This window comes from Anoplopoma fimbria, chromosome 15, assembly GCF_027596085.1.
Source record: "Anoplopoma fimbria isolate UVic2021 breed Golden Eagle Sablefish chromosome 15, Afim_UVic_2022, whole genome shotgun sequence".
Classification (NCBI taxonomy): Eukaryota; Metazoa; Chordata; class Actinopteri; order Perciformes; family Anoplopomatidae; genus Anoplopoma; species Anoplopoma fimbria.
In genome coordinates this window covers 12,911,199-12,936,845 of record NC_072463.1, presented here as the reverse complement: position 1 = coordinate 12,936,845, position 25,647 = coordinate 12,911,199, and the positions used below count along the sequence as shown (strand labels likewise).

Here is a 25,647-nt window from a genome sequence, read left to right as displayed (position 1 = left end):
GCTGTTTGTGTTGACATGTTGCAGTGTTGGCTAATTGTTTACTTCTAATGACAATCATAACATGTTAAGAGTTATAGTATGCCATAAAAAGTCATTAAAAAAGTCACAGTAAAAAAAGTTGTAGTATAGTGTGTCATAAAAAGTCACAAAAACATTATGTGGAAAAAACTGTAATGAATAAGTAATGGTATAGTTTATCAAAAAGTCAGTATAGTATGTCGTAAAAATTATAGTATGTTGACAGTATGTTGAAAAAATGTCATATTTTGCTGTTTAGTTTTTCAAAAAAGTTATTGTATAGTAACACAAAAACTTTGTCAAAGACGTAGTAATGTAAAGGCCGGGTATAGTAAGTCGCAAAAAAGCCAAAGTATAACATTTAAAAAACGTCTCAAATAATGTCCAAAATTTAAATTATAGCATGTAATAAAAATTTGACATGAAAATTGCCACAAGAATTTCAAAATAAGTAATGGTATAGTATGTCGTCAAAAAAAAAATCTTTTGATAGTGCGTTGAGAATAGTTAAAAAAAATGTCATAGTATGTAAAATAAGTCGGAAAAATGATATAGTTTAGTAAATTGAACAAAAAAGTCATAGAGTCAAAAAATCTCATAAAACAATCATAGTATTGTGTGTCATGAAAAGTCATAATATAGTATGTCTTAAAAAGTTATAACAAAAGTCATACTATAGTATGTCGAAAAAAGTCATAGTATTGTATGTCGACAAAAGTCAAAAAAAGGTCATAGTGTAGTATGTCGAAAAAAGTCATAGTATAGTATGTCGTAAAAAGTCATAAAAAAGTCATAGTATTGTGTGTCATGAAAAGTCATACATATAGTATGTCGAAAAAAGTCAAAAAAAAAGGTCATAGTATAGTATGTCGAAAAAAGTCATAAAAAGTCATAGTATAGTATGTTGAAAAAGTCATAAAAGTCATAGTATAGTATGTCGAAAAAAGTCATAATAAGATCATAGTATAGTATGTTAATAATAATGAAGCCTTCATAGTCCAACAATGAGAAATTACAATTATCTGCATTCAACCCATCACAGAGGAGCAATGGTATGCGCCGGGGAGCAAGGTGTCTCGCTCAAGGACACCTCCGCATGTTGATTGTAGAGGGGTTCGAAAAAACCACCAACCGCGTGGTTACGGGATGAGCGCTCTACCTGGTGTGCCACAGCGGCCCTTTTTAATAAAGTTATAAAAAAGTCATAATAAGATCATAGTATAGTATGTCGAAAAATTCATAAAAAAGTCATAGTATAGTATGTTAAAATAAAGTCATAGTATATTATGTTGAAGAAAGCCTAAGTATAGTATGTCGTAAAAAAGTCATAAAAAAGTCATAGTATAGTATGTTGAAAAAAAGTCAAAAAAGTCATAGTATAGTATGTCATGAAAAAAAAAGTCATAAAAAAGTCATAGTATAGTATGTCGAAAAAAGTCAGTCATAGTATTGTATGTCATGAAAAGTCATAAAAATAGTCATAGTATAGTATGTCGAAAAAAGTCATAGTATAGTATGTCGAAAAAAGCCTTAAAAAAGTCATAGTATAGTATGTTAATAATAATGAAGCCTTCATAGTCCAACAATGAGAAATTACAATTATCTGCATTCAACCCATCACAGAGGAGCAGTGGGATGCCCGGGGAGCAAGGTGTCTCGCTCAAGGACACCTCTGCATGTTGATTGTAGAGGGGTTCAAACCACCAACCTCGTGGTTACGGGATGAGCGCTCTACCTGTTTAAAGTTATAAAAAAGTCATAGTATAGTATGTTGAAAAAAAGTCAAAAAGGTCATAGTATAGTATGTTGAAAAAAGTCATAGTATATTATGTTGAATAAAGTCATAGTATAGTATGTTAAAAAAGCCTAAGTATAGTATGTCGAAAAAAACCATAAAAAGTCATAGTATAGTATGTTAATATTAATGAAGCCTTCATTAGTCCAACAATGAGAAATTACAATTATCTGCATTTAACCCATCACAGAGGAGCAGTGGGATGCCCGGGGAGCAAGTGTCTTGCTCAAGGACACCTCCGCATGTTGACTGTAGAGGGGTTCGAACCACCAACCTCATGGTTACAGGATGAGCACTCTACCTGGTGTGCCACAGCCTCCCTTTTGAATAAAATCATAAAAAAGTCATAGTATAGTATGTTGAATAAAGTCATAGTATAGTATGTCGAAAAAAGTCAAGTATAGTATGTTGAAAAAAAGTCAAAAAAAGTCATAGTATTGTATGTCGAAAAAATTCATAAAGAAGTCATAGTATTGTGTGTCGTAAAAAGTCATAACAAAAGTCATAATATAGTATGTCGTAAAAAAAATAGTCATAGTATAGTATGTTGAAAAAAAGTCAAAAAGTTCATCGTATAGTATGTCGAAAAAAGCCTTAAAAAAGTCATAGTATAGTATGTTAATAATAATAATGAAGCCTTCATTAGTCCAACAATGAGAAATTACTATTATCTGCATTCAACCCATCACAGAGGAGCAGTGGGATGCCTGGGGAGCAACTGGGGGTTAGGTGTCTTGCTCAAGGACACCTCCGCATGTTGACTGTAGAGGGGTTCGAACCACCAACCTCGTGGTTATGGGATGAGCGCTCTACCTGGTGTGCCACAGCCTCCCTTTTGAATAAAATCATAAAAAGTCATAGTATAGTATGTTGAATAAAGTCATAGTATAGTATGTTGAATAAAGTCATAAAAAGGTCATAGTATAGTATGTCGAAAAAAACCATAAAAAAATCATTGTAAAGTTTGTAAAAAAAAATGCATTAAAAAAAGTTATGAAAAAGGCATAGTAAAGTATGTCATGAAAAAATCATGGTTAAGTTTGTCGAAAAAAGTAATAGTTTAGTATGTTCATAAAAAAGTCACAATATAGTTTGTCATTAAAAAGTCATAGTATAACGTGTGTAAAAAAAGTAACTGGAGAGTATGTCCAAAAAGAGGCTTTTTGAAAATGTAATCGTTAAGTATAGCAGAAAAAATGTTATTAAAAAGTCAAGGTATAGTGGGTTGAACTCATATCATTGTATTCTATAATAGTTATAAAATAGTAGGTAAAAAATATTTAATAAATTAATAGTATACTATGGCATAAAACCTAAAAGAATATTATGTATTTATGTAAATAAAAGTCATAGTATAGTACATGACATTCTTTAAAATAAAAAGTCAGTTTAGCATGATGAAGAAAAAAAAAAGATGGTATAGTATGTTAAAAAAAAAGCATTATAAAAAACTCATGGTATAGTAGGATATGATAATATAAAAAATCTTGAATGTCACAAGTCATATAATTATATATAGAATGTCATAATATAGTATGGCATAAAGAAAGTCAAAAAAGTCAAACTATATAGTATGTGAAAAAGTCAACGTATTTTATGTTGAAAAAATATAATTGAAAATATATATTATAGTAGAGCATAAAAAAATATTGTGTCAAAATGTAGCGTGGCACAAAAAATGTAAAAAAAGTCATATTAAAGGGTGCCATAAAAAATTCTTAGCATGCCATGAAAAAGTTATGTAGTATGTTGAAAAAAAGTCACGGTGTAGTATGTTTAAATAGTGTCATAGTATAAAAAAGACAGAGCAGTATGTCATAAAAAAGTCAGAAATGTCATAGTATCCCATTTATTCATAATTGAGACATTTTTTCCCCCCATACACCTTCAACTTTATGGGAACGTTTACAGAGGAACAGGATATATTATATAAAGGTAAGCGTTTCAAGAGCTTTCCCAAACCATTTATCAATTCTCTACTGTTGTCACATAGTGATCAATTCTTTTCTCATGTATTTATACATTTAAAAAAAAAAAACTGATGAGCCACGTGAATGGCTCCCTCTCTAAGAAAATACAAGTCTGTATCTTTAATTCCCAACTAAACATACAGGAAGCAATCTTGCTCAAGCTATATCAGGTTTTTTGGTGCAGTGTTTTCTGTCAGGAAAGCGCTGGCAGGGCGCTGGGAGGCGCTCATCCACAGTGACGATACCAGAGCTTTTCTGAAAGTTCAGAGATTTTCATCTAAAAGTGCTCAGCTGGTTCTCAAAAATCAACGATACATCGACACTCAGGCTTGTGGTTTTAGAGTTCACTCCTGCTGTTCTAGGAAGTTGTGTAAGAGCATAAAACCGTTGCATGCTTTGTTATCTGCGTACAAGGCCACTTTGCCCAATGCCAGCCCCGTGCCAAGCTGTGGGTTCTCTAGGCTGACAGTCACCAAAATAAAAGAAAACTGGAAAAACTTGGGAGTCAGCTTTGCATCACTCAGCTGAGAGCGACAGGGATTGTAAAACATGGTCTCTCTTCAGCCCACAAGAGGAGCTTCACCCAAGGGGACGTTTACTGGTCGTCATGGTGACGTGATGCGCGGCTGTCAGTGAGCCTGTGAAACGATGGGCTGGCAGCGCGGGCACAGGCAGTCCGCTGAATCTGCAGTGTAGCGACGGCACCGCGGGCAGCGGGATGCAGCGGTGGGCACTGCTGCTATGCTGTAGGCGCTGTCCTCTCGTATAACACCACCTGACCAGACAGACACACAGACACACACAGACACACACACACACACACACGTTATAATTTGGCTCAGTTAACACTGACTTCAGTCAAAATATTCATGTGAAAGAGTCAATTACAAGCAATATCACGAGAACAATGAGTTGGGAATTCAGCATGACGTTTTATGAAATGGTGATATCTGCAGGTTGGATTTAGCAGTAGCAAAAGATACAGTTTATACAATATGATCACACAACTTAATTATAATAAGAAGCTGTTTGAAACAATAGAAACTAGAATTGTTTGTTATCCCACCAGTGTTCGCCGGGTGCAAATGTCTGCTGTGAGAAAGGTCTATTAAGACATAACAAATACGAAACGGTTTCCACAAATCTTGTTGATTTTTATCTCTGCACCCTTAAATCACTAGCTCAGTGTTGACGCTCCTCACCCTCCAGGTTGATGAGGAAGGTTCCGCTGCTCAGCAGGGCATCAGGGGCCAGGTCGCGGGGAAGCTTGCCGGTCAGGTTGACCCGCGCCACCGTCATCAGCTCAGCCAGCTGGGAGGAGGTGGAGGTGGGCTGCTCTTGGAGAGACTGGGAGTGGAGAGGAGCAAGGTAGTATTTATACTGTCCCGTTAAAACAGACTGACAATATATGAATATAACTAGATGGGATTTCCAACATGTGTGTAGCATATTTAAAATTGTATTTGTATCTAATTAGTATATAGATAGTATTGTTAATGTGTGTTGCATTACCAGGTAAATTGCACCTCTTAAAGTTTTGCCAGGTCATTTATCAATGTAGGTTATATACATTACAAATGACTTGCAAACTATTTAGTTAGAACATTTCTTTCAGATTTCATTAAACATTATATCTAATATTATATGTGTGCATGATTTTAGCACACTGGAAGTGATGACACAAAAAAAAAAGCAGTTAAACAACAGGAAACAATCACTACAATCACTCTACTTAAATGCTGTCATGTAAATATCGATCTGTTGCTTCAACATTTGAACATGTGAAGTCATTTCCAGTGTCTTTTGTGGACTCTCTCTCTCTCTCTCTCTCGCTCTCTCTCTCTGTATAGTGGCTTGCTCTCAACATGTGATTTACCTCCATGAGTTCAAACAGCAAACCGGGCTCAATGGCAATGGTGAGGTCGTACTGCGCTGCGTGTTTGCCCGGGATGGAGGACAGGAAGGTGTCCCTGATGGCACAGGCCCCCTCCACTGCCTCCTCCAATCCTGGTCGCCGCCACACCGAACTGCTTTTGATCCAGCCGCTCTTAAACAACGTCTCGCCTTCTGCAGAAGCAATTACAGTTCATAGACTCTTTGTTCGCAAGACAACACAAAATGTATACAGAGCCGGTGTGGTTTAAAACACATGCGGGGTCATGTGGCGTAACTCCAGGAGTACACGCACCGTCATGTCCTGGTGCGTGTAGATACACCTCTTCAGCTAGATGGGGCAGGATGGGAGCTATGGATCGGGTCACCCCGTCCAGAATTTCCTCTAAAACAGTCTGACAGGATCTTCTGCCCAACGAGTCGTCTGGATCACAGTACAACCTGATCGAAAGAGGCAGAATTAAAGGAACAGACACGAATAACAAAGAGATACGATAGTTTAAAAAATAGTTGACCCTTGGGCCTCACTTTAAAAAAGTGCCTGATGCCCTTAGAATACAAATCTGCCATAAATCATATAGTAGTCTTATTTTGGACTTGACTGACTGACTGACTTTCTTCAACCAACATCAACCAAATACTCATTTAATTCAGAATTGTAATACCTTTAGTTGTTATGGTAAAAACCACACACATTGAATTACTCTGTATACTTAATGCTAGGGGGATTGTTTTCACAGTCCATGATTAGCAACAACATTGATTGTGATGCTTTTTTTTTTTTTTACTTTTTGTGCAGTTCAGCTTAAGAAAACTACCACCAAAAAATGTTGCCTCCCTAAAACTGCAATAAAATGACTATGTTAATGTTATTTACCAAGTTCACAGAGTTAAATATGTTTTAAAAAACATCCCTCCTAATTATAACTACCAAATATTAATTAATTGTCAGAATTGTAACCCTTTAAACAAAATGACACTTGAATTGAAAACAAAAAAATAGAATTATTTTCTGTATACTAAATGCTAGGGTGATGTTTTATCACAGTCAGGGATATGTCAATGATTAGCAACAACACTGATTTTGATGCATTGCATCAAATGCATTATAGAGCAGCAATGCCCCCTAGTGGAAACCAGGGAAATAGCATGCATTAGCCCTATAGGGCAAACATGAGGAAAAAGTCAAACAACCCAGAACCCAGGGCTCTAGTGAGACCATAAATGGTATTTTTAATGGGTTTCCTATTTTTTTCTGTAATTAGGGGTCTGAGTGTCTGAATGTTGGCTACATAGTTTATTATGGAGTTATTGTAGGATCTGAAGTTGAAGTTCCAAAATAAAAATCTTTCCAAAATGTATGCCATATTAACACAGCCAAAATGTCTGAAAAATTAAGAAAGCCCAAATTGTCTCTAATGAGGCACGAGGGTTAAGGCAAAGTAAAGCCATTAGAAGAATACAAGCGCAGCTAAACCACTTGTTTTCATGTTGGACTTCACCTGTCTTTGATGATGCTGAAATAGAAGCTGGAGAGCTCTCTGGTGATGAAGGCTTGGAGGACACGGATGGCCCTGCCGGCATCAAACTCACTGTAGGCGTCTGTCACCTTCAGACACAGACACAGACACACACACACAGACACACACACACACACACACACACTTCAATGGTTTTCACAGGTACCCTCACTTCAGTCAGCAGATCGTACTGTTTGGACTGAGATGAACATGTCATGCACCTCTACACACCTTGATGCTGTAGTCGCGCAGCAGGTGCAGCATGTACTGATCGATGTAGTGCATCTCTTTGGGGTCCACAGCATGAACACGTGGGTCGAAGCCCTGCAGGTTTCCGAGCAGGAACTTCAGAGTGTTCCTCAGCTGAAAAGAGAAAGAGGGTAAGAGGGTTAAAGCCGGGGATACAAACGTTCACTTGCACCATGTCCTCACTGCTCTGCTACCTTGCCGATGCTGTCTCTGGCTGAGTTGAGTGCAGCGGGTCCAATCTGAACCTCAGAGAAGATGTTTGACTCTGCCACCCACCAACGCAGCACATCCGCCCCGTAGGCTGGTACACTGGGGTCCTGAAGAGGAAAAAACGTTGTCAGTAATATGACTTATGTATATGAATTAATTAACTGTAATAAAAAGTAATTGCAAACTGCAATGGCTGAATGCTTCATGAGCAAATAGTGCACAGATGCACCATCAATACAAACATAATTTTATCTTTAATAATTACTTACTCATAAAAGGGCAAGGACCTGATCAGCCCAGTCACTAGAACACACCACCTACTCCTTGAGGTTTCTAGCATTGCAGATAACATTTTAGTTTAATCCTTCAAGGTTTGGAATACCATCTAAATTACTAAACATTCCCAATGGAGGAAAAACTCAACTCAGTGTATTAGGGTGTGGTTAAGGTCTCCGCAGCAGATATATCACAACCTTGGCAATTAAAACCAGAACTATCTGCGTGGTTACACTCCACAAAGGATAGGGAGGGAGAACAGGTTGCATTTCATGATTGCAAAGAGCTATTCTTTAAAATGACAGGACAGCTTCTCAGAGGTTTAACAGCCTCTCCCTGACCTTACCTTCCCTCCATTAATGACGACATCAGGATCCACAACGTTGCCCAGAGACTTGGACATCTTCTCTCCTTTCTCACTGACAGCAAAACCATGGACCACCAGAGACCTGCACACACAGACACACAACATCAGAGTGTCATGTAAGCAAAATTAGGATATTTATATATTTATTTCACTTACATTAGTGAGACTGAAAATATAAAATAACAATTAAATATTTGTGTGTATTATTTTTAAGTTGTTGCTTAAAAGGGGAACACCGCCAATTTTACACATGAAGTTTGGGTTCATTGACCTGTAAAAGGGGTTGTATAATAGCTTCAGTGGTTCTTACGGAGATTTCTAAAGTTTGATGATGTCATTGGGAATATATGAGTGTGACACGGTGAAGGTGGGGGGGTTGAGGAGGTGGGCATTTAGGAGGCGAGGGGACACTATTCTGAAGGAAACTATCAAATGGGAAATGAAGGATGAAATGTTTTACTAGAAACCTAAAGTCAGAATATCTCAGCCTCTGCTGCTTCATTTCCACCAATATTTTTTCTTGTTGGTCTCCCAATTTTTAGTGAAAAAAAAAGGGCTGGTGTAGCTGTTGAAACATCAAGGAAGAAACACTTTAAAAAGTGTTTGACTTTATTTTCCTTGACATTAAAGTAGAGGCTTCTTTGCCTTTCTGTAACGTTAACTCCTGTTAAACGCAAAACCTATTTCAGCAACTTTAAACTGATAAACGTGTGGATGATACGTGTCACTATCAGTTACACCAATGACCAATCACAAGCTTCTTTTAGGCTTGTGGAAGCAATGTCTACCTCATGGTTTTTTTTCCCAATTCAAACACCATTCATTTGTGCTAAACTAAAGTGTACCCACTAGTTTGCAGTCATTTGTTCTGCTATGAAAGTTGTAATTCGGTGTGGTACAAACATCCAAAGTCATTTACAGTCATGTACAGTGGTTTGGACATAGCTCCCACCAGCACAGGAGGACGGGGCACTCACTTGTAGGGAGCCTTGTTCCTGACGGCTACGCTGGTGAGCAGAGAGGACTGAAACCAGCCTCCGATCTGGTCCTTCCCTTCCACATATGCATCTGCCCTGGAGTCTGACTCTGGAGGCGGAGTAGAGTAATAAAAAAAAAAAGAAGTTATTTCTACACTCACTCCACACACACACAGATTAGCTAAATAAAACGGTTAGTGCATCAAGACTGTCCCAGAAGTCAGGAAAGAGAGAGCAGCCAGTGTTAGTGTGGGAATTCAACAGTTTAGCATGTCTGCACTCAAAGGTGACCATCGCTTTAGACTCAATAAGCATGCCCTGTCCAAACAGCCCAACATAGCTTGTTTTATCTCATTTGAACTCAAGGTGGTTACAGTTTTCATACAGACAGCTATCTGACAGGCTGGTGTTTCAGCCATGGCATCAGAGACACAGAGGACTTTCAGCTTCGTCCATCTCCGTCCTGAATCAATCAGACAGACATGACAAAGGGCAAAGAGGTGCAGGTTTGGGCCATTCCTGGAAAAAGAAACAAACTGCCACAGAAAGAAAGAGAGGAGGAGAAAGGAGAGTTCTTCCATGTTTTGATATTCATAAATACCCCCCACAGCACATTCAAATATGCTATGACGAGTATTAATAAATATACTGAATTGGATTGAAAGATCTTCAATATTTGGGAGCGGGAGAGGTGCTGCATTGTTCGGCAGTAGAGGGAAGATGAGAGATCTGGCATCGGAGGACAGAGAACCGGACAGAGAAACAAAGAGAGAGAGGGATAAAGACACATTAGGAGACAGAGGCAGCTGGGTTGGCTGGTAGGTGGATGATCTGCCAACCTGGGACCAGAGGTTTGCGGAGCTGAGCAGGGAGCCAGCTGAGACGGGACTCAGGCTCCTCAGAGTCTCCCTCCATCTCCTCTGAAAGATGACAACACAAAAGCAAACGGCCACATTGAACCTGAGAAATCTGTTGGTCTTGGATTTGGATTTGTGAGCAAACACAAGACGTCTTCATCTAAATAGTTTACAGAATGATGTGTTATGGTCAGCAAGTCATAAGATATATATTATTAAGATATATATATCTGCAATTTCCCCGCTGCGGGACTAATAAAGGATTATCTTATATTAGTTGCCATCCATAGAGTCACACCAACAGAAGTCCACAGAGGAAACTGTGGTGATCCATTTTCTCAGTGTGATCTGAATCGTTGTGTTTATGACTTAAGAGGAGGTGAAAAAAGTTTTGGCCAGGATAATCTTTTTGAGTTACCTTTTCTCTAAATTACTTTTTTTCAACGGTTATATAGATGGGTGAAAAAGTGTGTTGTTGTAATACTCATTTCAGCCACAGGGGGCTTTGCTAATTAAGACTAAAAGCATTCCCGTTTTCTTCCAGGTGAGTTTTAATTTATTTTAACTTGCTAACATACAATATAATGTATGTAGCTTGTATTTACCTTTAGTGGATGAATTAAAGCTCACCTTTCTTACCTGGAAAACTGTTTATTCACCTGTTTCCACAGCTGAAATCACAAGTAACTTAGAAAATCCTGGCAAAGAAAACAAAAACATTCCCTGTCGAATGACAAAAAATATGCACTTGTGTCTCAACAACTCCGCAAAACAGACTGAACACAAGAACATATTTTACAACAATTTTACAAGCTTCAGTGTTAACAAGGTTACAGCTTAAAACTGCTCCTGTCAACAAAAGGCTTTGTTCACCGTCTACTGTTTTACTGAGAAGCAGACGCACAGCACGGTGACCCTGCTTTGCTGAGGCTGCACTGCCTTTCTAATCCGTGTTATCAGCTTCTGCTTTCAATACAATGAACTTAATGAGTGGACAGTGGGATAGTGTAAGAAGCTTTCTCTACAATACAACTAATGACAGGAGAGTTGATTAAAGGCATTTGGAAAGCTGGCTGAAGTGAACAGGATCACATCACAACTCTGATGACTGGCAATGGAGAGAAAGAAGAGTGAAGGAGCAGCATTATCACGAATATGTACATTAATTTACCTGTAGATTATGAAAACTGGATAAGAAAGGAAGCATTTTATAGAAGTAATCAGCAGCTTTAAACAGATTGTTGAAAACTGTTTTATTTAATAAAAAAAAAAATATATATATATATATATATATTTATTTAATAAAAAAAAAAATATATATATATATATAAAAATTTATATATATATATAAAAAAATAAATATATTTATTCTATAAATAAAACAGTTTTGACACCTTCTCAAGCAGTTTCTCAGATTATAAATAAATGGAAGTAACACTTGAGTCATTAGATTTTACAGTATTTAACGGATGCTGACTCCCAGAAAATGTACTCAACTGTATGTGTACTCGGTAAGAACTCAGATAGGAGAAGTTCAGAAGTACCTTCTAGTACAGCAGCCCACGAAGCTCCGCTGTCAAACCAGATGTCTAAGACGTCTTCTCCACGAACGTAGTCTGTCACCGGACCTGCTTTACTCTGATAAAACAAGCGCAAGAAGATTGTAAACAGGAGGTGAATAATTAGTTGGCCAACAGAAAACTAATGACAGTATTTATAATCATATTCAAAACTACATTGATCAATTTTTAAAGCCACTAGGGGGCAGAATAACTCCAACTCCTGACCAAAATATCTGTCTTTAGCCTACAAGATGTTCCACTGCTGGGAAAACAATGAGCTAATGTAGAGTAAAAATGCAACAGTGCTGCAGATTGGAGAGATAATAGGTTGACTTTGTTACTCCAATATGAAATATGTTGATAAATGTCGCTCAACAATCAAAACCAAATGTAAAACTATTACTTTTAACAGCTTTGCAGCTGTTTTGTAAAGTGATGACAATAAACGATCAGTAGACATTGACAAATGATTTCATGCTAAGTGGGAATCTTCATTTTTATTCAGAGATTTATCATTTGATCAAGAGGTGAAGTCGTCAGCCATCAGTGTGCATGATTGTTGTTATTATTATTATCCCCTACCATGGCAAATATTATTTCAAACCCACATCTCAGTCACCTGTTCACACCTGCAGCACACTCACCTTGTTGAGCACAGCTTCTGGCAGCAAAGTCTCAACAGGAAGCTCCCACCAACAGTCACTGCCCTTTTCTTTGAAGAGCGTTGCTATATGGGACACGGTGTGTCTGCAGAGACGGGAAGAATGTTAATTGATAAACAATAATAATAATAATAATAATAATGATTATAACAATAATAATAATACAAAGTTACACCGGGCTTTACATGGTTTAACCAGTGACAAAAATATTTCAGGAAAGCTACAACAGAACAAAAACAAAATGAAATAAAATATGAAATTGTGTGTCTGCAACAAAAAATGTGAGTGTGCACGTAGCATGAGCGTGTCTCAAAGAATGCGTCGCAGCCAGTTTGTCTGCATGTGTGTAGCGTATCAGCTTACTTGTTGATGAGAGCCTCTCCGGTCTCTCTGTGGTAGAAGACTGGGATGGGGACGCCCCAGCTCCGCTGTCTGGAGATGCACCAGTACGTCCGTCTGTCCAGCATGGTCAGCAGGCTGCCCCTCGCAGACTCTGGCAAAACACGCACCTTCTGCAGTGCCTCCTGGACAAACACACACACACACACAGAGGTATTTTGTAAATATGAAGTGAGGCGCTTCCTCGAAAAGAGCACAATGCATCGCTTTATCTGCACTAGGGACAGGCTGTTTTTCTTTTTCCAGCTCAAGAAAAACTAAAACATGTCTTCCGGTTTTACCTTGGCCTTGTCTTTAAGCAACGCTGTGTTGATAAACCACTGTTTACTGGGCCTGATGACCACGGGCTGCTTCGTCCTCCAGTCGTACGGGTAACTGTGGACGCACTGCTCCTCCTTCACCAGAGCGCCACACTCCGTCAGCATGGAGATCACTAGCACACGCCGCCAGGCCGATCCACAAGCACAGACATGATGCACAGACAGAGATATGAAAAAACTACACATACGCTCACAGATTCACAAGAAAACGTGTCCCTTTTCCCTCATTGTTCTGTACCTTTGTCAGTGCCCTCTGTCATCACAGACAGATTCTGTAGCTCAGGGCCGGCCAGTTCAGTGAACTTGCCGTCCTCGTCCACCATACACTCCTTTGGTGGAAGGAAAACACACACATACACACAGTTACACGACCATGTCAGCCATGTTTCGCTTCTTCTTCCTTAATTAATGACTGAAACAATTAATCAATGAATCAATTGTCTTGCATGGTACAAACAAGAAGCTTTTCTCGATTCATCAAAGGTGGACATTTTAAAAACAGAACATACCACGGACAGTTTAAACTGTGAAGCCACACTGTAATCGTCCATGCCGTGAGCTGGCGCCGTGTGGACCAATCCCGTTCCTTTTGCCATAGTCACGTGATTGGCCGGCAATAGCGGCACTTCCTTGTCAGGAATTGTGGGATGTTTGCAGATCCCGCCCTCAAGTTGGGAGCCTTGGAACAGAGGGACAGGGGACATTAGCATGGTTATGTTTGTAACTGACGAGACGCACCGGGAAGCCAGCTGTGAGTGTGTGTGTGTGTGTGTGTGTGTGTGTGTGTGTGTGTGTGTGTGTGTGAGTGTGTCAGCTCTACCTGTGAAGGTGCCTACAGTCTCCAGCTCTGTGCCCAGCAGTGCTGCCATGCTAGCTGTGCGCTCAGTGGCCACCAGCAGCAGCTGAGAGTTGTCCGTCCTCTTCACCACGGAGTACCTGTAAACAACGGGGAGCCTTTACTTAAGAGGTTCGAAAACTGAAAGTTTCAACTCCTACAATTCAGCACCGGATCAGCCTCAGACATCCAGTATTGGGATAGGGATTTTATTTTGAAAAATTCGCAAGTCACTCCACTATTTCTCAGCTCCTGGTAATCCTCAACACAAATGTGCGTTTTGGTCAGATAACGCAGGGTTAATAGGTAATGTGGTTTAGGTTATGATTTAGTCAATTAATCCAAAAAGTAATACTGCATGAAATGAATGTGCAAAGTCAGATCAATTATTGCTAGTTAAGAATTCTTTTAAGCAATTTTTCCAAAATATCTTTTGTTTCATCCTCTGAAATGTGAATATTTGCTGGTTTTCTTGGTGTTGTATGATAATAAATTGATTATATTTGGGTTTTAGACTGTTGGTCGGTCAGAAGACCTTTGACCACCAACGGTAACATTTTTTATTATTTTCAAATTTTTAATAACTAAACAGTTCAAATCAATCAATCTTGAAAATAATCCCAATATTAATCAACAATGTAAATAATGCATCTCTCTGCAGACATGCAGCCATGTCTGCAGAGAGATGCCCTCAAACTGCCTCAGTCTCCCCGTCCTGTTGTGGTGTGGTACTCACTGGGCGTTGGGCATGTAGCAGACGGCCTGGTTGGTGGGAATGGTCCAGGGCTGGGTGGTCCACACCAACACAGAGACACCTTCCAATCCTGCTGAGGTACGCAGATCATACACAAACACACACCCATACACTGTTGAGACATCTCTCACCCGTTCAGAAGCATTAACTGTAAGCGTATGTGAGTGGATGCGTTACCCTCTGAAGCTATCCCAGGTGGAGGTGTGCTCAGGGGGAACGTGGCGTAGATGGCTCTGCTCACATGCTCAGGGTTGTACTCCAACTCTGCTTCTGCTAGGGCCGTTCTGCAGAGGCACAGAGACGGGATGAAAGCAGACCACAGCAGCCAAGTCAGTTATCATGTGCCGATCTAGAATAGAATACAAATATTGATGCTTCCATACAGCAAACTAACTCAGGTACCTTGATGAAGGGGACCAGAAGACCGGCTTGTAGTCCTGGTAGATGAACCCCTGAAGAACGACAAAGGAAAAATTATATATTCGACTGTCTAGAGTAAAACTAATATGCTACTGAGAGGCAAAATTCAGTTTAAATCCCACTCCTGTGCTAATCACAATAATCCCCTATTGGTTTTACATTATTGCAATAACTATAATGTTATTATGTTAGGTTATTGAGCCTTTAAACATTGCCATAAAAGTGTTTGCTGAATGCAGTATATCATTGCCCACCTTGCTGTGCATCTCTTGGAAGACTTTTAGCTGAGCGGCCTCATAGGCTCCGTCATAGGTGTAGTAGCACTGGTCCCAGTCGGCCATCAACCCCCAGCGCTGGAAGGCCGCCTTCTGACGAGCTACGGCCCCCTCTGCAAACTCCCGCGCTGGATGGGATGAAAACATTACAGCAGCCGCAAAAAGCTAACATGAGTCACGTTCTTCCAGCTTTCTGTCCGTCTTTACCTTTCTGTCTGATCTGCAGGGGGGTGAGGCCGCTGGTCCCCAACTCCCCCAGAGCCTTCAGCTCGATGGGCAGGCCATGGCAGTCCCATCCCGGGATGTAGTGGACCTGCCGCCCCCTCAGCATCTCAAAACGGTTTCGGATATCTTTCAGGATCTGGAGCAAACAAGACACGGTGAATTGAGTGTTTATTCTGGCTTTATAGCTTTTAAAACAACGTCCACACGGTGTCGTCTGCAGTCAGAAAGGTATAATGCACCATAACAGAAGGGAACATCTGAAACATGACAGCACGCTGCTAACGGATCACCTTATTGAGGGCATGTCCTACATGAGGGTCACCATTGGCATACGGAGGTCCATCGTGGAGGCAGAACTCCTTCTTGGCCTTCCTCTCTCTTTGCCAGGAGTACAAATCTGCAAATCCACACTCCTGCAAAAGTAGCAAGAATTCATATTCATTCATGTGACAAAAACACAATGCATCTTCAAAATGTTGTTCTCTGGAGCAGTGTTTAACCACTGAGACACTGCAGATTCTTCAGATGTGACTTGTGCATATGTAAGCATGCACACCAGCAGGTTAAAGGATGATTTCCAGTCTGCATGATTGACAGAAAGGTGCCTGACTTTATCACATCATAGGGAGGGGGGGGAAGCCTCAACACATCTGATGCATCATGAAGAATAAACCCAAACGAGTGTTAGACTGAGGCACGTGCTACATACAGGGCGTCCAGGGCACAGAGGGTGACGTCACGTGTTGGGGGTCAATGCCTCCTCTCACCTTCTGCGTCTGGACTTCTCGATCCAACAGCTCCTGTCCGGTCAGTCTCACTGGGAACTCAGACCGGGGAAGGAGCACCGTGTCTCGGTACAGCCCCTGAGCGCTGACTCCGCCCGAGCCTCCGTCCGAGCCTCCACCCTGACGGCGGCCGCAGCTGAAGGAGAGAGCCCGGGGGAGGAGGCCGCCTCCCCGGTGTGACCTCCGCCCGCATCCCGCTAGCGTCCGGCCCACTGCCGAGACCCGGCACAGCAGCATGGAGAGGCGAGGGAGCTCCGCGGGACAGGAAAACACACCGAAACTAACCAGAGTGTGTGTGTGTGTGTGTGTGTGTGTGTGTGTGGGTGGGTGTTACGTCGCGTCCTCCGCGCAGCGCTGTGCGTGTTTCTACCGGAAGAGATTGAAGTGAGGACCAGTACGGCAGCTCAGCTGGGTCAAAAGTCTCATGAGAGCGCGTTTAAAACTAAGGAGGAGATGTGTCATACAAGGGGGGGCACATATGTCGAATAGTCTGAATTGGGATATAATTGTGTTCTTCTGTAAGATCATATGCGTTAAAAGTGAAAGTCTGGCAAAAAGACACAAAGTTATCTTGTTTGAGAGGTTTATTTTGAAAAATATATGTAACGGAAGTACACGTGTTTGTTTTACTCTTGACAAGTCGGGGAATCTGAGCTTCATTGCCCCCTGGTGGTCAAAGTGTAGAACTGCAACACAATTAATAATAATAATAATAATAATAATAATAATAATAATAATAATGATAATAATAATAACTTTATTTATAGAGCACCTTTTAAAAACAAGGTTTACAAAGTGCTTCGACAGACAAGGCAGCAAAACAGTGCAATAGAAGAAACATTAAGATCAATCGTTAGGATAAAACTAAACTAAGAAACAAAATGAAATAACAAGTGACAATCAAATAAATGAACAAAATAAATGAAATCAAGTGAAATAGGTAAACATAAAATAGTAAACGAATATAGGATAAAATACTAAAATCAAATTAAAAGGAAACATTAAAACGACGACATCACATAAAAGCCATTCTGTGAAAATGTGTTTTAAGAAGTGATTTAAAAGAGATTACTGATTAAGAAGCCTTATCTCCTCAGGCAGGTAATTCCAAAGCCGAGGGGCCCTGATGGTCGCCTTTAGTTTTCAGTCTCCACTTCGGAACAGCCAGAAGGCCCCACCTGAGGATCTAAGGCTGCGAGCTGGCTCATACGGGGTCAACATTTCTCCTATGTATGTCGGGGCCAGACCCAGACGTGCTTTAAAAGTGATCAGCAATTATAAATACATAAGCACTGATTCCCACGATTACAAGTAGTGGTATTATTACTGATATAACAACAACAATAGTAATTAAAAAGATAATAAGAATAAACTATTAATAATAATACTAATAATAATAGGAAAAAGAAGAATATTAATCTTGCAATCATAATATACACTTCAAGTTTGAGACTTTAGAATAAGTTTTAACTGACTATGGTTCTTCAACTCAATAGTCCACAACGAGAAAATTACCAATATTATAACACATTAATACTGATCATTATTAAAACAAGGACAAGAATTAATATTGCAATTAATGTTCATGTAAGATCTAATTGATACTTCCTGCTCTAAGAACATGCAGCCATTGGGGGCCCACAAAATGTTTGTAGAACAAGAATATCAGTTTAAAGTTTACGCAAAAATTGTGTGCACTAATATTATCACCGTGTGTCTGGTGTGTTTAGAATAATGTGTGTTCACTGCCCTCTGGTGTTTACAGTGGAGAACTCCATATTCTTCAGTGGGAGTCACACTGCTTTTAATGCAAAGTATTATTATTTCCATACCAATGTTTCCATTGAGAGTCATTGCAGTACTTATGTTGAAAGTTTCTCCAATACACAATGGAGCCCACACTCTTGTTGGTGGACACTCTTAGCATTAGTGTGTTTTATTTTGAAGGTTTTCACCGGAATATGTCTCATGATATTGCGTCTGCCTTGACAAAGGTTGAATTGACTTAGATAAGATAAGATAAGATAAAATAATCCTTTATTAGTCCCGCAGCGGGGAAGTTTGCAGGCTTACAGCAGCATAGAGTAAAGAGACATAGTAGAAGAAAGACAAGATAAAAATAAAAAATGAAAATAAAAAAAAACAAGTATTATAAATAAGCAATAAGAAACAGTAGAAAAAGAACAATAACTGAAATATTATATTTACAGACAGAAAAAACTATTTTAACTATTATTGCACAGTGTAATGTATTGCACAGGTTTTTATTGTCATGTTTTTATTGTCATGACTTATATATGCATTATATATGTAGTCCTAGTTAGAATCACGTTTTCAATTTTAGCATTAAATGGAAAAAATATCTAATTACAACGCATCATAAATAAAACTAATACTTACAGGTTATTTCACACAAATATTTTCATCTTCATACATATTCTGTGGGGATTGTTGAACTAATGCCTCTTCAATTTGAAAAAAAAAAAAGTTATCAAACTAACTCAACTTTGTAAATGAGAGTCTTTCACTGAGTCTATCTGAATATTTCCGACAGCGCCTGAAGGCAACACGGCATGGGGCTGCAGCAGGTGGTACTGAGTGGCTGATGACGTCACCGGGGTATAAAGGCTCGCTGCAGCAGCCACGCTTCCATTCACCGACTCACCCACTCACCTGTGCAGAGCAGCGAGCCCAGCCGTGACCCTCCACAACAAGATGACTAAGATGTGTGCAGTCTACCTCGGAGCTCTGCTGCTGGCTCTCCAGCTCCTCTCCACGCAGGTGAGCGCGTTCATGGCAGTGCGCCATCACTCTCCCTCACTAAAGGAGGCAGAGACGCGCTGAGCCCCCAGACCTCCCGGAGCTCCTTCTCGTGTCCGGCTCTCTAAGCTGAGACTGGGTGGACCATAGGGCTGATGCTAAACACACTTAATGCATTATCATGGCTGCAGAAGGCCTTTTGTCATTTCTAAATGTTTAGGTAATTTACATGTAAGTGACTTTAAATAATTAGACTTTGATCCCTGCAGCCCGACACTTTGCTGTCCGGTGAAAAACACTTTTTTTTTTTTTTTTTTTCTTCCAGAAATGGGAGGTTTAAGTGTCCTGGGTTGATAAACTTAGGCAAAAAGTAAACTTGTTTTTTTTGTTTGTATGACTTCATCTAACGTGTTTGAACCCTGAGTGTAGATGGTATATGTTTAGAGATTTGTAGTGTTCTTAAAATGTAACTTTGGTGCACTGTCTCCAAAGCACCGGGTAGCTCTGTTAATGGAGCAGGAGGTGATAATAATAATAATAATAATAGTGGTGGTCTTTATCTGTTGCAGGTGGTCCAGGCCCAGGAAGCCCCAGCCCCATCCACGAACTTGACTCGGCCCAGTAACGAGAGTACCACCGGTGTGTCTCCATCCGGAGGGAGCGGGACGGCCGCCGCCTCCGCGCTGCTGCCTCTGGCCGTGGCGGCCTCTCTGCTCCATGGATGGTCCTAACGACCCGACTGACTTTAGCGCCTCGCGCACTGCCGGTACACTCAGAGTAAAGTCTCTCCTCCACCCCATTTGGATTTCATCACACTTTATTTTGGTCACTTTTGGAATTAGTTTTGAAAGAGCGCGCGCACTTCCAGCGCTGTCTCCGTTTTCCCCTTTACGCACCGCGGGGACGCGCCTCTTCCCCGCTGTGTCCTGCTGCGGTCTGCAGGGTCTGTATGAAAATGCTCCTTTGTCCGGGAAACCACCGGCCTGGTTGAGGCTGTGGGGGTGGGACAATGTTGTCATGCGCGCTTTGAATGACTAAACATGTTCTGGTACTTGGTTCCAGCCTACAAAGTGACTGTAAACATGTTTAGAAACGTTTAATTTTGCTTATGTGTGACTGAAATGTGATTTTTAGATCTTAAATTTTTGTAAGTCCAATAAAATTTTCAATTGTAAGAAACTACATGGACTCAATTATTATTATTTTAGAGATCTATCTATATATATACACACATATTTTTTTTTTTTTTGGTCCCTTGCTGCAGATGTATAACGAGAGATGGGCTTTTAAGACTAATGGTTGAAACTGAAGATGCTTGCTTGCTTTTTATTTATCCCTGAATTTACTTCACAGCTGTATATAGGAAAGGAGATAACATTATTGTAGACTTTTGCCTGGGACTATCAGGTCGGCTATAAACTCTGGTATGAGTTAAAGAGTAAATTACTCAATACTGCAACTTTACTGTGGCAATTAAAATAAACTCACTTGCTATTAGAGTCTCGGAAAGTTATTATCTGCACACATCGTCTCAGACCAGTGTCATGTAGCTCTGAGAACTTTCAGTTTTATGACTTACTGGTGCTTAAGGCCTAAATGACAAAGTTAGTCTAAAGATACTGGATTCTTAACGTTTTCTCAAAGTGACTGCATCGAGTTGATTCTTACCTCGACTATTGGAAAATGTCTTTCTTTCTTAAGGTAGCCTGAATACTTGTTTGAATCAGACATGACTATCAAGACCTACATTCTTAGTAAACTGCAGCTAATTGGTGCACATTTATAGAAACTTTCCTATCTAGTTCACTTGGATGTCCAACACTAGAAGGTAAATGTAGGATTTTTTTTTATTTTCAAATCCATCTGCTGGGGAAAGGTTTCTGTGCTCTAAAATCAGTTTACATATAAGAAGAAAGTTGACAACCAAAGGCAGTATGCGTCTTAAGTGTGGGAACTAGGATTACGTGCACGTATACTGAGACATTTTCTTTTAAATTGAGAAGTCATTTTAACCACTACTCTACCAACTGACCTACGTATACTTGTCATATCTCACGTGTGCTTTATTTTATCATTCCAATGTTTCATGACTGTCAGTTTTAATTGGTGCTTTTTAAATATCAATGTAATGGGGGACCTGCGTCAAAAGCACCGAATTTAATGATTAGATTAGAACAGAACAGACACAATGGTTGCCATGGCAAGGAGGACGTAAGCACCGGACAAATGCAAAATACTTGAATAATTGACCAAAAATGATTAATCATTAAAAGGCGGTGAGCCTGGCCTCCTCCTCCTCCACCTGGTGCCGGGGCTTTGCCATCAAAGGGTGGCTGTCTATCTGTGAAAGACAAACTGCTGGAATTCACCTGTTGCCTCCCTCCCCCTCTCCTTCCCTTTCCCCTCCCCCTTTGCACCCACTCTTGATCTGTGCGGGAACTGTATCCCACCTGATCACACCACAATGGCTGCATTGTCCAGCTCATCTTATCTGCTCCCAAAGCTAGACTCAGGTCAGGACCTTTGATCCATGACCCTGCCTCTCATCTGCCACCTCTCCATCAGGTACCTCGGTTTATTCCTCATAAACATGTTTATTTTTAAGATGGGGATCTCCATCTTACCTCTCTGTCTCGACCTCATAATCCAGTGCTAAAGAGGCCTGACGGAGCGCTAGCCACATTCTTGCGGGCACGCCCGTGAAACTTTAATGCAACTGGAGTGCGGTCAGGTGATCGAGGAGAAGAGCTCTCCTTTAGTCGACCGCCGGAGTGTGACCACTTGAGGCCCACCTCCAGCCACTCCACCCATCTCCTCCTGTCCACCTGAAAGGTAAGGAGGAACTGGAGTTCCAGCATGGCTGTTTGTTTGCTGGTGTCTGGGTGGGGGTGGTGTGAGGGCAATCACATGCTAGGGAGCTAATAAAAAAAAAGGGGCCAAGAGGAGGGAGAAGGTGATTGGGGTTGGACAACCCTTCACACTTCTCTTGCTCTTTTTCCAAACAGGAATCAACCGTCTTTCCTGAATGCTTCAAGCTTCACAAGCACGTTTTGTCCCTGAACACCAACTCAGAATTTATGCAACATATCGCAACAAAAAACAGCCCTTAGGTTTTTCATGCTTATCATTAAGTCAAAGACTATTGCGTGCTGGAAAACCAATATCGCAGCACCTTTCTCTGTGCTTCACAGCATGCCGCTTGCAGCACCTGATAGCTTCAAGGGTGTTTGCTGTGTAACTTCTGCTTCCGCACACTTATTATTTAAATAAGGACCATGAGAGAACTCCGAAAGGTGAAATGATTAATGGTATGACATGTTGGCCAGTCACTGTTTTAGGGAAGTGAAGAAGATATTTTCTCAGTGAGGTGCTGCTATAATTTTGTTACTGAGTGGAAACATACATTTGAAACATAAGCGTACATAACATTACCGATGGTGCTCAGAGAAGATATGAAGGACTCGCACTAAGCTAACAAAAATACACTAATAAAACATACTTATTAATATTACATTCCATTTCTGCTAATGGATCCCCCTAAATGCTACACACTGGTCCTTTAACTTTTCATTTAGCACCATCATCCGCTAAACTAACTAACTTCCTTCCCATCAGCCTCAGCTGCACTTTGTGTTTAGTGCTAATAAGCAAATGCTGGCGTGGTAACAAACCAAAGTAAAACCGCAAATGTGCTAAACATTACACCTGCTGAACTTAAGTATGTCAGCAATGTCATTCGGAGCATGTTAGCAAGCTGACGTTAGCATTTAGCTCACACCACCGCTTTGCCTCAGTAAGCTACAGAGACGTTAGCATGGCAATTGACTCAACGGGTGAATTCAGGGCTTAGACGTCTTTGACTAAATTTACACATACTTCTATTTTTATTGTATGAATGTATCATAGATGATTCTGTCTTGAAATGTAGCCATCTCTTTTTTTTTGAGTGGTAATTTACAGAGAATCAACCACCTGCTAGAGATAGAGAAAGGAAAAAAAACATTAATGCTATTTAGTAGTGAAAGCACAATGCCAAGTGGCTTATCTGAACTTTTTGTATGTGCCAAAAAAACTGGAAGAAAAACCTTGAACTGAAAACTGAATACAAACTGGGTGACCACATCCTGCCCAGTGAGAGTGATGTGATGCAGAGGTAAACCTTGCAACTCAGAGATACCATACTTTATCCAAATGTGATTTTGAAAAGAAGTAGTAAGATTACACACTCATCCTCATTGAGTGTGTGTGTGTGTTTGTGTGTGTGAGAGAGAGATCTCATTTCAAAGCCTGCTGAGAGCTCAGCGGCTACATGGAAAGGGACAGGAAGCAACTCTCTGTTGTCTTTCATGTGTTTTAAAGAAACTACTCTCCATTGATATTGATGTAAGTACAACTCAACCACAATCCAAAGCATTACATTTAAAACTATGTTAATTTGTATGACTCCAAAAGAGGGGGCAGTGACTTGGCACAGCATAACAACAGGAACAAAACCATGAATCATACTTTCATACAGTGGTTGTATTACCTTTTATTATTCCTGTAATATTAAAGAAACCTTTGCATATAACGTGTGATCAACCATCGTGGCGCGCATCGTTGCTTCAGGGAGGTGGATTTGTGCTCGATCGTCACAGCCTGTACAAATGCGGAACTAAACTTTTGCTGATTCCTGGCAACACAGATTTTTGATTGATCTTGGCTGTTGGTTGTAGTCAGCTGCTGCATGCAGATCAGTCAACATATCCTCTTTTTCTGTTCAAAAGAACAGAAAAATTTGTAACAATTTGTAACATACCGTGCAATTCAAAACATCAACTCACTGCATAATCACTCAAGCGTGTCTGAAGAGGAACAAATACCGGCAGTCAATGACAGACCAAATATATGGTTACCATGGCAACCATCTGTGAACCATCTTGTTCTGAATCCTCCCTTCTCTGAAATCTACTGAGATTTCTCAAAGATAAAATAAATAAACCTGTATTGTATACTTCTATAAAACTAATATTACCTTTCTTTGTCAGAGGCAAAAAGAAAGTGTATGATTAGTCAGTCCAACAAACCATCCATCCCTACAGAGAACTGGTTGTTATATCCAAGGATGCATGGACACGGACAAGTCTCAAGTCCCTCACAGGGCTTACACATTTAGACACCCATGGTGATGCTCGACCTTGAACGGCATCCAAGAAAACAGTCTTTAAAAGACTGCTGAGCTTACACAACCAGAAGATACTCTGTGGAAGGCGCAGGGAGCTGAAGGGAACCAACCTCTGTGTTTGGGAGATCCCTTCACCTAACAACACCTAGCTGTGTTAACTAATCCTCTGGATTTAAGAGGAGCTGGCTCGAACGCACGCACGCACGCACACACACACAATTTGTTGCTTGTTTTTCTTTCAGAATAAAGCACCACTTTGGTTTTCTAAGAAAGACGCGTCTTGATCTTTGCAATTCAAATTCCCGCCTCTCAAACCAATGAGAACATGTGTGGGAGTCCTCTCTGCTGTGGTGACATCTGGGTGTGCATGCTTTGGGTATCATATATCTCAATAAAAAAATTCTGAAACCTCAAGACATGACACTTCCTTCTGCACTGTGAGGGTATTGTACAATCTGAAGTACTTTATAGGGGTCTTTCAGCGACTGTCAAGCAGAGATTACAGGCAGGGACCATGTAGCGAACCAGAATGATGCCCTTGCAAGAGAGAAGGCTCATGTTAGTATGTGAGGAGCCCGCCCTTTAACGAGATTTAATTTGCACGTCGGCCGTTTAGCAATGGCGACATTTGAGTAATGAACAGGGAGACCGGGTTCAAATGAGAGGCCCTGAAAATAGCTGGGCAGGTGGGAGGGATGGAGCCAGGATCAAAGAGTTGAGAAGGGGATACCGTGCAAATCCTCACATCCGGAGAGGAGAATGTCAAAAGGGAAACAAGAACCCAGCATGGACTGTCTGCGGGTCCGCTGTGTGAAATAGTGGAAACAAGGGTGGCGCATTATATGGGACTTAAAAGCTCTACATTTCAGAGGCCACACCGGTATCAACGTTTCTTCTCTTGATACCAACTCTAACGACGGTTTAGAAGCCACGTTGTAACTTTTCCTTCGTGTAGTAACCGTCTAGAATGACTTCTACAGGGGCATGGCTTCTTTTGTAACAGAGGAGTAGAAGCAAAATCATAAGGATCCTCAAATTTGTAAGAACTGTTGCTATTTAGTTAAACATTTTTGGAGCCAGCTAGGTGATTAGCACAGCTTAGCATAAAGTCTGGAAGCAAGGGTGAAACAGCTAGCCTGGCTCTGCCCAAATTTCAAATATGTGAATAAGAGTAGTTCCTAAAAATGTCTACTAAACTATTAGCTCATGCCTGTGCAGAATCATGGGCACCAGCTCTAACTGTCCTCTTAAGCCTATTTATAATTGTCTTAATGTGGCCTGGCTAGAGTCCCAAATAGATGCTTTGAGTTGTCCTCCTTTTGGCTGATGTACAACAGGTTTTGTGCTAAATTTA

The 25,647-nt window shown here is 40.5% G+C and overlaps 1 protein-coding gene across 4 annotated transcripts; it reads right to left on the bottom strand.

Annotated features, from left to right (window-relative positions):
* Positions 1–3,652: 3,652 nt before the first annotated feature.
* iars2 (isoleucyl-tRNA synthetase 2, mitochondrial) lies at positions 3,653–16,761 on the bottom strand. 4 transcript variants are annotated; one of them, XM_054614030.1, is made up of 24 exons: positions 16,352–16,761; positions 15,875–15,997; positions 15,567–15,720; positions 15,339–15,487; positions 15,067–15,116; positions 14,842–14,948; positions 14,647–14,737; positions 13,896–14,011; positions 13,585–13,754; positions 13,314–13,404; positions 13,037–13,188; positions 12,720–12,880; positions 12,339–12,441; positions 11,677–11,770; positions 10,115–10,195; positions 9,276–9,384; positions 8,278–8,380; positions 7,640–7,762; positions 7,428–7,559; positions 7,179–7,285; positions 5,972–6,117; positions 5,660–5,850; positions 4,986–5,130; positions 3,653–4,558 (listed from the first exon to the last, which is right to left on the bottom strand). In XM_054614030.1, exons 1-24 carry the CDS (start codon positions 16,604–16,606, stop codon positions 4,413–4,415), a joined length of 3,099 nt encoding a protein of 1,032 aa, XP_054470005.1. In that variant the 5' UTR covers positions 16,607–16,761; the 3' UTR covers positions 3,653–4,412. The 4 variants fall into 4 exon arrangements, with proteins under 4 accessions (XP_054470005.1, XP_054470007.1, XP_054470008.1 ...); XM_054614032.1 differs by having other exon boundaries at positions 14,647–14,734; XM_054614033.1 differs by lacking the exon at positions 10,115–10,195.
* Positions 16,762–25,647: the final 8,886 nt, after the last annotated feature.

Excerpts from the sequence above, each read along its gene's own strand:
- iars2 (XM_054614030.1), bottom strand. The coding sequence starts at position 16,606 with ATGCTGCTGTGCCGGGTCTCGGCAGTGGGCCGGACGCTAGCGGGATGC. Across the intron at positions 7,560-7,639 it reads CCAGAGACAGCATCGGCAAG|CTGAGGAACACTCTGAAGTT; the intron begins GTAGCAGAGCAG and ends TTCTCTTTTCAG. Across the intron at positions 5,851-5,971 it reads ACACGCACCAGGACATGACG|AAGGCGAGACGTTGTTTAAG; the intron begins GTGCGTGTACTC and ends TTGCTTCTGCAG.